The following is a 10,483-nucleotide window of genomic DNA, read 5'->3' as shown; positions in this document are numbered from 1 at the left end:
TATATATAAAATAGGCTTCAGGTAAAGCTTTAGACAGGGTGCCCTGGGCCTCTGCAAAGCTCTTCATGACCTCTGGGGCCCTTGTAGATCTGGCATTCTCTGACCATGATGTCCAGGACTGAGACCACTTAGGATTTCAGTATTAGATCCAAGTTGGCTCAAAGCAGATATCAAAATCACAGTCTTTCAGTGAGAAAGGAAACTTGTCAGCCTGGAGAATCATCTGGGAATTTATAGAGCCCTGGTGCTTGGACCCCTGCCAGACCACATGACTCAGAGTCCCTGGGGTGTAGGGCCCAAGCACTGGTATATTTAAAGATGTGGTTGTTATAATGTGTAGCAGGCTTGAGAACCACTTCTGATCTCAGTAAAGCAGGAGCTGTTTCAATACAGTAAATAAACAGAGACCCCAAAACACTGAAGCATAAATGCATCTGGCCAGCCACAGCATTCTGGCTAGAGTGTGTTTCCACTTTCTCATCTCCATCAGACATTCCCACCAAGCAGCACACCTTAAATATTCAGGAGGCAACACTGCAGGCTCTGTTAGAATGCTCAGATCCAAGGCTCTGCGTATGATAGTCTTTACAAATGTCTGCTGGTGGCATCCTGCATAAGACCCATGCCAACTCAATCAGACAAGGACCCACAGTGAAGCAAGAGAACAGGGTAGAGGGTTGGCCTCAGCCTGGGAACTGTTAGCGACTGATCAGTGCTGGGCGAGGGAAAATAGATCTTCCTTAAGATCTCTAGATAGACTAACTAGACTCCAGTAGATGAACTTGCACCTAAGAACATCTGGTACAAATGCTTGACCAGATAGGACTTAACATGAATGATGGAATGCATGAAGTCTGGTCAAGATGGGGGGGTGTATGTGGGAGTATGGATGGGGGAGGGGGTCTAAATTTGTTTAAGAACTATTGTATGAAATGCACAAATGCTCAATAAAAATATTTTTTTAAAAAGAAAAAAAATGTTGACTGCACCCAAGTCTACCCTGTAGTTAAATAGACCAAGCTCCGCCTTCCAAGACCTTTGAGGAACAGGGTCCTAAAGAACTAAGTAGGATAAAAGACAGCTCGAGAAAAGGGCGGTGAACAGTGGGTAGAACCTCCTGCAGGAATGCACACCACAGGACAAGTGTGGGTGACCAGGGAGGCTTTGGGTGTTTGAATTGGTCCATGAGGAATTAAAAAACCTTGGCTGGATAGAAAATCTGTGCGGTGAATTTCCCCAGATCAGTGTTTGACCCCGTGGGTATTACACTGGGGCTCTGTGGGAAAAGGGCAGCCAGGTTTGAAACAAATGCCTAAGCCTCTCCGGAGCAGGGCTCAGCCTGCCTCGCGTTCTGACCTTCTCCCTCCTCTCTACCTGCAGGAATGAGACTGTGCTGCACCAATTCTGCTGCCCTGCTGCCGACGCTGAGCAGAAGCCTGCTTGCTCCGACCTGGCCTCCCAAAGGTGCGAGCTGGCCTTTCCTCCCTTCCCCGCCCACTGTCTCCTTTCTCTCTGAGCATCCAGCTGCTTCTGCCTCCTTTTAGTCGTGTGTGGTCTGTTTGCTTTTCTCTCCTTCCTCATCCTTCCATTCCTCTTTCCTTCCTCTGGACCCAGGTAAGCCATTACAACCTTTCAAAGTCATTATACCCTGTTGATCTAATCCCCAGCCGTGCTCCTCCCTTCTGAACTGCTCGTATAAAATATGAATTTGGGGAACAAGAAAAGGGATGAATTTGACTTCACCTGTGTGTATTCCTTATGGAGGAGTGGCTGGACTGAGGACGCTCAGTCCATGCACTGCCTGGCCTTTTTTAAGGCAGATTCAGTTTTCTTTCTAATCTTTCTCCTTCCATAAAAGGGGCCAAGGAGACCGACTTTAATTTTAAGGATTTCTCAACTGTCACTGAGCTGACTGACAACCTGCAGACAAAGGGCAGTGGTGGCACAGCAGGGCTTGGTGTCACTGCCCTGGGCTGTCCCCATTCTCTCTGGGCTGGTCATGCTCCCTCTTGCCTCCCATCTCCTTGCCTCATGGTCTTTCTCACCAAGCTGTCACTGTGCTCCCTCTGTGCTTCTCTCCCCCTTGAGCTTTTCCCTTCCCTCCTCTTTGCCCATGTCCCAGTCCCCGCCCTCCGTCTTTGATCTTCTCTTGGTTTCTGTTGCCTTTGCCTCTCACGTTTCTCTTTTCTTCATGTAACTTATATATTCTGCGCCCCCATCTTTAGTCTCCCAATGTAGGAATTATTTGGAGCCAGTTATATAGCACCTCTGGCCTTCAGTTTCCTCATCTGTATAGTTGGGGTTAGTCTGTCTAGAAAGTGGCATTTTCATGGAATGTCTCTGACTTCTGGGTTGTTCAGTGATATCAGAGCAGGCAGGTGATCCACCCCACTATGGGTGAGAGGAGGGTGAGGTCAGAAGATTTGCATTCTAGTCTACAGTCATACAGTCAAACAGTAAATACCAGCACCTGGGCTTGAACTCCCAGGATTCAGCATTTAACATTTGAGATTCCACGAGTCTGTACTCATTTCCCCTTTTAGTCCTTGGAAAACAGCTAGTTGTTTGAAGTGGCTTTGGATACAGAAAAGTGCTCTCTGGAAGGTATTGCTGCTCGGTGTCTTTAAGAGGAGGTCACTGGGGAGGTTAGAGAAAAAGGCAGGATTCTGTGGCAGAGACTATGGAACACACCTGAGGGGCACACCATCAGGGTCCTTAAATCCAAAGCTTAGGGAGGGGTGGGAGTTCCCTGAACCTGGTCAGATGGGAGGAGGGAAGACGAAAGGGAAGGACCAAGTGTGCCCGCTTTGGGTGGTCTTATGCCAAGTTTAGGGCCAAGCCCAGGGGTATAAGACACATAAGGCTCTCACTTGGACGCTTGAGAAGCTTCCCGCCCCATCTAGTAGGGCATTATGATAGCAGCAAAGTGAAAACAGCTCATCAGGAAACGAGAAGGAGGAAACACAGTAGGAGATGCAGCAGTGGGAGAGACAGGAAAGGAGAGAGGAATGGACCTCTGGGAGATCCTCCCAAAGGGAGGATGAGGCAGAGGGCACTGTCTCCTTCCTCTGAACTGGCACTGTTTAACCTTACAGCCCTGTCTCTTTCCTAAAAATGGCCTTCTTTCATAGAGGAGGAGCAGTGGGCCTCCCACCCCAGCAGTCAACTCAACTCAGTGAACACTGTGTTGATACTGTGTAAGCACATGGCTTCTTTGTGAGGGAAGCTCAGGCCCGGGCTGGAGCACATTCAACCCCTGCTTCTCTCCCACTTCATGCTCTGCCATGTTCTGCATGGCTTACTGGAGCCAATACCCACAGCAGGACCAGGAACGTAGGTCAGTGCCGCCCCTAACTGGTCTAGGTCTACAAAAGATGAGGGTTGTTTTCAAGGCTTGGAGTAGATGCTGGGAAATCCCTTCTCTTAGTTCTCAAAAAGTTTGCTGCACCTCTTCTGAAGGTCTAGGCATTGGTTCAGAGGTGCTGGACAGGCAGGGCAGGAGATAGGAGATGCTCTGGAATGTTCTAGGAGAGCCCCTTAGGCCTTGCCCACTGCAGACCTTTCTGCATGGGGTAGGCCAGTCATCCCATGTCAACCACCTGTCACCAGTTCCCAGCTATTCCCAATCATCCTGTCTGTCTCTCCGTCTGTCTGGTTTGTAGTCTAGAGCCTGTTTTTATCTGTCTGTCTGTCTGTCTGATGTCAATTTCCTGGCTCCTCTGGGAGGAGGTTCCTGGATATTTTCCAGACTGATCAACAATGCATATGTCAGTTTGTCTGCCTATTGTTCGTTTCTGGGGAACTCCAACCTAAGAGAACTTTTCCCCCCACCAGACTCCCAGCATCTTTGCTCCTGACCCTGTCACTGACCCCTTCACAGCCCTTTGTCCCATCCCTCCTCCAGACAGTGTAAATGAACTTACTGGGGATTCATCAAGAACACTGTGTCAAGGTCAGAGACCAGGCTGAAGGACTAGCTCAGAGTGAGTGGGCCCCAGAGCCCTCTGGACTACCCCTGAACTCCTCCCCATGACCAGCCTCATCTCTCACCAGCTCTGCCAGTCTCCAGCCCCGTCATGGCTTCCTCAGGGGACTTCTGGGGATAAACCAACTGGCCTCTATAGGAAACTTTGAGTGACAGTCCATGAGATCTTTGTCAGTCCTGGGAACTCCTCTTCCTTTTCTGCTGTCCAGCTGAGGTCAACGTTAGCGAAAGTTTGTACAGTGTCATTTTCTTCCCTGCCCCACTCCACTCTGCAGGCCTGGCTCAGGTACCTGTTCCTTAGACCCTGGGATCATCCCCTGGTAGACACAGGAACAATTTCTGAATCTGCTCAACTCTGTTAGCCTGAGGCCAACCCTCTGGCCAGACGGAACTGCTGTCTCCCAGAAAGTCACAGGGATCTGGGGGGATCCCCATTGGAGCCCAAAGAGGCAGAGAAGCCTCAGTTATAGGGAGAGAGGACTGCTTCCCCAGACCTTCAGAGAAGCATGTGGTAGGTATGTCAGGAGTTATTCTCTCTAAGCCAGGAGTCTGCCAGCAAGTGACACTTGCTGTAGTGGGAAAACCTGGAAAGGAGCAAGCTTTGCCATCTCTGAAGTGGATGCCAAGGGTGGGCACCAGGGAACCTGGTACAAAGGAGCAGTTGTGTGCTGGTAGAGGGTCCTGAGGTAAGATGACTAGGTAGTATTACAGTAGACTCCAATGAGATTAGCTCCCACACAGCCCAGAAAACAGCCTGTGCCTGTGTGCCAGGGAAGTTAACTCTCAGGTGGGATCTTGGGGAGCTAAAGGAGGTCCCCAACTACTCCAATTCCATGTGGCTGGCCAGCGGGCAGCAGCTACTTGTCAGGGTCTCCCTCTTCTCCCACTCCCAGTTGGGGACCTGATGCTACCCACTTCTTGCCGATTGCCCTGATGACAGGACTGTGCTCTGGGAACTGAAGGAGCTTGTCATTGCAGCTGCAGGCCCAGCGACATTTGGAACAATGAATGACCCTGGAGCTGGCCAGCAGTCTCCCAGCAGCATCCAGAATCACAGCCCACTTCTCTCCGTGGGTGGTAATGGGACTGAACTGAGGAAGATTGGCTTCCATTAGAGTAATGGAAGGTGGGTGGCAGGATGGACTGGTGGCAGAAAAACACAGCAAGAGGAAGAGCAGACTCCCAGCTGGGGAGCTTGGCGCCCCAGCACCCTGAATGGACTCCTTCCTTTGGTGCCTGCTCCTTATACCTCACCCTTATTCCAGAATGAAAGAAACATTGTTCTGCTAAGCACCCTGTGCACCTGCATCTGAAGACAAACGTGATGCCCAAGTGCAGATAAAGACGCTAGTTGTTTTGGCAGAGGGACCACAGAGTGAGATCAGGAGCTGGAGGCTAAGCCAGGTCTAACCTTCCCCCTCGGAGCTGACACTGGGTTTTTTTTTTTTTTCCTTAGAGCACAAGGAAAATCCTTCCAGCCATTTCATTTGATCTTAAGTAGCATCTATTTCCTCTGATTGTAAGTTATACATGACAGTTGTTGGAACTCCGGTGAATGCAGAAAGAAAAAGAAAAATTTTATCCAATCATAGAATTAACTACTATTAACATTGAGTGTACAACTTTCCGCTGTTTTGTTTCTCTATGCCTTGGGGTTTACATTTTCGAAACCACCATTTAAAAAAAGGATTTTGTAACCTGTATTCTCCCCTGGTGTAAAGCATCAGTTTCTAGGGCCTCCAGCCCTATCAAACCCCCCAGATTCCCTCATGCCTATCCTGGGTACAGTGGCTCACGTTCTTCACCTGGTAACCAGCTGGCCAGTGAGGTCTGCAGCAGGGTCCAGAGCTCTGCTGGAGGCTGCACTAACTTGATATCAGAAGGCAGGATCCTTCTGGAAGAACTGTTGGGCAGAGATCCTGCATTGGCATGAGTAAACCCCTACCCGCCTCTGTCCCTCACCAGCTGGCTGTGATAGGCCTGAAGCAGGTCAATGGATCTGCCAGTGTTTACTCAGCAATTATCATTAATCACTCTGAGGAGGCCTGAAACCCACCACACCCACTGTTTTAGACAAGTGAAGAAAGTGATCCAGGCCACACTGGTGGGGTATTCCCTAAAGAAGCTTGGATAAACCCTTGAAATTCTTCAAAGGCATACTGGGCAGTCCCCCAGCTCCAGGCCCCTGGCCCTTGGACCTCAGTGTCCTTAAATCTGGAAGGCAGTGGGTGACAAAGAGGCTAGAGGGAATGCTGACCTCCTTCAAGTTCCTGTGGCTAAGTGGGAAAGCCCTCTGAGAACCCCTGAGGCTATGAAAATTTTTCAGTGCCCTTTCTTGACATGGAGAAGCTGGCCCACTGGCCAGTTCCCAGGTGTGGCTCTAGAGACTGAAGCCTCCCACATATGTGGGACAGAATGGCACCTGCAGAGCAGGGGAGGTTGCACAGAGAGAGCTAGTCCTGCTTCTCACTGGGGTTTCTGAGCATCCTAAAGACAGCACATCAATCCAGGCTGGAGGACCTGTGAAAAGAACAGGAACACTGGGTCTCCGAGCTGAAGAATTCTACACCTAAGGACCCGTGCAACCTCTCCCTTTCCCTCACTGCTCTTGGTCCCATCAGAGCCCATTTGTGAACTTCCAGAACACTGTTAAAGATTCCCTAGGAGTACCTTGCTGATCATGGCAGTCACCAACACAGTTTGCCCAGTTTTCTAGGGAAAGGATTTTTGTTTTATTTGCCAAAAATGTCTTCTGTTACTCCTTGAGAGATTCCTTTCTGGTTCCTATGAGCAATCTCCTCTCCTTAAAGGCTTTCATATATTTCTGCTCCACAATTTCCTGAGCTTTTGTTTTATTTTCACTTCTGAAAGCCCCTCTTACTAGTTCATTTATCATTTAATCAATCACCCATTCATAGAAATAATTTATAATTTCCATAATGTCAGACAAAATATTTAGAATAAAAGTTAATTATTTTATATCAAACCAAAAAAGAAAAAATTATCGATAGCAAGAATGATTTATCTCTATTAGGCATTCTTAAATTTTTCATTAAAGGTTTAAGATGGTTTACGATAGGAGGGTTCTAGAGATTTCTTTTGGATGAGTAAGAAGAACAAATAGACAGCTATGGTGTCACAGGCCTATAATTCCAGCATGCAGAGGCTGAACCAGGAGAATCAAGAGATCAAGGCCAGCCTGAGCCACATATGGAAACCATGTTTTTTAAAAAAAGACTAAGAACTATTGGTGAAGGGTGGAAGGAAAGGTGACGGAACAGAAGACCAGGGTGTGTTGCTGTCCCCGATGGGAGAAAAGCCAAGGGAGTAAAGAATGAATCTACTGGTGTAGAAGCACAGGACAGGAGGTGCCAGGGACCCTGCCAGAATTGCCTTGTTCTCTGTTTTTCAGCTGGGGGAGGTTCAGACCAGGGTAGAATTGGGCTCCCCAGGAATGCAGAACTTTTTACTAGCACACTGAGGCAGGGCAATACCCCTTCTCCTTGCTTCAGATTTCCCAATATGACCTAAGGGGTACACTGTTGAATCAAAGCCTTTGTCCTGAACTTGGGCACACTTTCTTTGACTCTAACTCCAAGGACAGATGTGACAGGAAGGAGGCTTGAAGAAAGTCAGCCCCATCCTCACCCTCACAAGTAGTACCCAGACATCAGCTACACACCTCTCTTGATCACTTAAACAGCACCCAAAGAATCCTCCCCTATGGCCTTGAAAAAGAATCCTGTATCTCCTCAGTGAAGATGGGCAACTTATTCAAGGTCAGGGGGGTAGAAGATGGCAGAGGTAAAGGCCAGAGGCTTTTCAAAGAGGGCAGGAGCCTGGTGGTGGCTGAAAGCCCCATTTACTTCTTCCTGTTCCTGTTTGAATATGTCACCTTGGTCACACTCCAGGTGGCACCACCCACACAGACTGATGAGCTTTTGGTTTGACCATCATGCTCCATGTCCATGCCAAATCTCGGAAGGCTTAGAGAGTCAATCAAGTGACCTGCAGCTCCTCAGTTTCCAAGAGAACTAACTTACCAGAAACAAATATATGACATTGATGTATTTTATCAGTATGAGTTGACTAATTCATAATAAAAAATCCCTAAACAAGATCCTCATGGATAACTAAAAACAGGAGGCAAGGAGGTGGGGGAGTACTCAGGATTAGAGAATGAGTTCAGGAAGACTTCAAGGACAGTGTAACATGGAGCAGATGAGAGTATAGGCAAGCGTAATCTGTATTCGAGTTCAAGTCCAGGCTTGGTGCTTACATACTCCAACCTTGGTTAAGTGACTTGAGCTTTCTCATTCTCCCCTATGAGGCAGGGATGGCAACAGCTCTCATCTCTTGGGTGCTTTAGAGGCTTAAACGAGATGATGAGTAGAAAGATGCCTGACATGTCGTAAGGACTCCGTGAGTGCTAGTTACCTGATATGTGGACTTTCTAGGAGTGGCTTGATGGTAGAGCACTTGCCTGACATGACAAGTCCCTGGCTTTCACCCCAGCACCACTAAATAAATGAATCAATTAATTAATGATTAAATAAATAAATAGCAAGTTGGATTTTCAAGATAACTGAGAAGTGTTCAGAAAGAATGGACCTACTACAGATCAGATGACCTTGCATATTGCCCATGCTTACTGTGTGAGAAAATCAACTTAAAGGAGGGAAGGTTTATTTTGGCTCACAGTTTCAGTCCATAGTCATTGGCTCCATTGTTTATAGGCCCAGGACAGTACCATATATCAAGGGGGGAGTATGTGGTGGAGCTGTGCACTTTGTGGCCTCTAGGAAACAGAGTGAGGAAAAAATGAGAGGGGAAGGAGAGGAAAGAGAAAGAGAGAAGGGCTGGGGTCCCACTATCCCTCTGAAGAGCACAGCCCAATGACCTGACTCCCTCCCATTAGATCTCACCTTCTAAATGTTTTACTGCCTCCCTGTAGAGCCACAGGTCAGGGATCAACACATGGCCTTTGGGGGACATATCAGGCCCCAATCATAGCAGTCACTGAGCTGAGCCCCTCGAAGAGTGGTCCTTCCTCTGGCATGGCAGATGATGTGCTCACGTGGAGGTAGCCCCATCCAAAGAGGTTGGTTCATGTCTCACCTTTGGCAAATGGAGTATGGACTTGAAAAAGTCCAACATTCAAGAGACAGAGTCTGAATGGAGGGACTGATTTGAGGCAGATACCATAAGAGGGAAGGGCCCAAATGAATGCCGATGGCAACCATAGCAACAGATTTAGGAAATTTTCTGGACATCAAGCACGACGGGGAGAGAGTTAGCCCAGGACTGGGTTTTTACTAAGGAGGTTGAGATGATGTGGAAAGTCAAGCATTTTATCAGAAGTCTCCTTGCCAGCCCATATCTTGCCTGCCAGCTCCTCTGAGAGGGAAGACGACTAATTTAATCTCAGGAATGAAGAGTTTATGGTCCAGCACCGCCCCACAGCTGCTGGGCAATCCGGGATTTCTAAGGTTTCTTTCCTAAGCCAGTATGTCCTGGAGAGACTGAGCAAATAAATGTTCCATAGTCTCAGATGCTACGGCAGCCTTTCATTATCCCTTCCTCCTAGGACTGTGGGAAATAGTATAGCCAACCTGACACTGTCAACTTGTGTTTACTACTAGAGCAAGAAAGATTGAAGCTAGACATCAGAAGAGCTTTGTAGAGGAAAACTGAAAACAATTCTACGGAAGCACATAGGGAGCTATGATCCATAGTGACCGGGTAATGTTATAAACAATCTCCCACTCCACTGGCAACCTTGCCATTTCCATGTCTTGGGTCCTGCGTTCATTACCTTTGCATCATAATGAACATAGCACCTGGCAAAAACAGTTTGAGCGAAGAAAGTTGTTTTTTTTTTTTGTTGGAGGATTTCAGTTCATCATGGAGGGAAAAGCATAGTGTAGCACCTCAGTTCATGTCAGTGGAAGCATGTGGTAGAGGGTATCCAAATTATGATGGGTCAGGAAGTAAGGTTCATGCCTTCACCCTAACAATCTCTGGGTTGGGGGGAGGCACAGTGGATGAGGCAAGTCCTCAGCCTCCCAGTGCTGTAGTTTTTGCACATCTGGTGCTCAGATGAAAATCTTAAGTGCTGTCTGAACCAGTTGTGAGATAACCTTTGTCTGTGTGTTTGGGGAAGTTCTGAAGCCTCATCATAAGGCTCAGGGAAGTGGGGATGTCAGAAGACAGGAGCTGCTTTCTCCTAGGGGTGAAGGTAGGGCGAGATGACAGGGAAAATGAGACTGCCAGAACCGCACAGCGCACCTGAGCTGTCTGCCAGACACAGAAATATGAGCTTGTGAAACTGCTGTGTGTTGGCAGAGGGGTGTCCCCAGCCTGCTCCTGAGAACATGACATGATGGCAACACGAAGACTTCAATGGTAACAAAGAGCAGGAGGCAGCATGGGCCAGTCCGGGCCTCAGGAGAGACACTGTCCTGAGGAGGCTTCAAGACAAGCCATGTTGTGACATGG

General features: G+C 48.2%; 1 protein-coding gene across 5 annotated transcripts in view; it reads left to right on the top strand.

The window, feature by feature from the left end:
* Positions 1-10,483, top strand: part of Iqsec3 (IQ motif and Sec7 domain 3) — a 111,754-nt gene that overhangs the window by 31,376 nt on the left and 69,895 nt on the right. For 4 of the 5 annotated variants that reach the window (XM_008847107.1, XM_008847112.1, XM_008847121.1 and 1 more), the window contains exon 2: positions 1,381-1,464. In XM_008847107.1, coding sequence (XP_008845329.1) covers positions 1,381-1,464 — 84 coding nt within the window. Of the gene's footprint in view, positions 1-1,380; positions 1,465-10,483 lie in introns of those variants that run through there. The other variant, XM_008847135.1, reaches the window with a different exon arrangement.

Source organism: Nannospalax galili, unplaced genomic scaffold (assembly GCF_000622305.1).
Source record: "Nannospalax galili isolate Female #2095 unplaced genomic scaffold, S.galili_v1.0 scaffold1711, whole genome shotgun sequence".
NCBI lineage: Eukaryota > Metazoa > Chordata > Mammalia > Rodentia > Spalacidae > Nannospalax > Nannospalax galili.
This window is presented reverse-complemented; position numbering and strand designations above follow the sequence as displayed.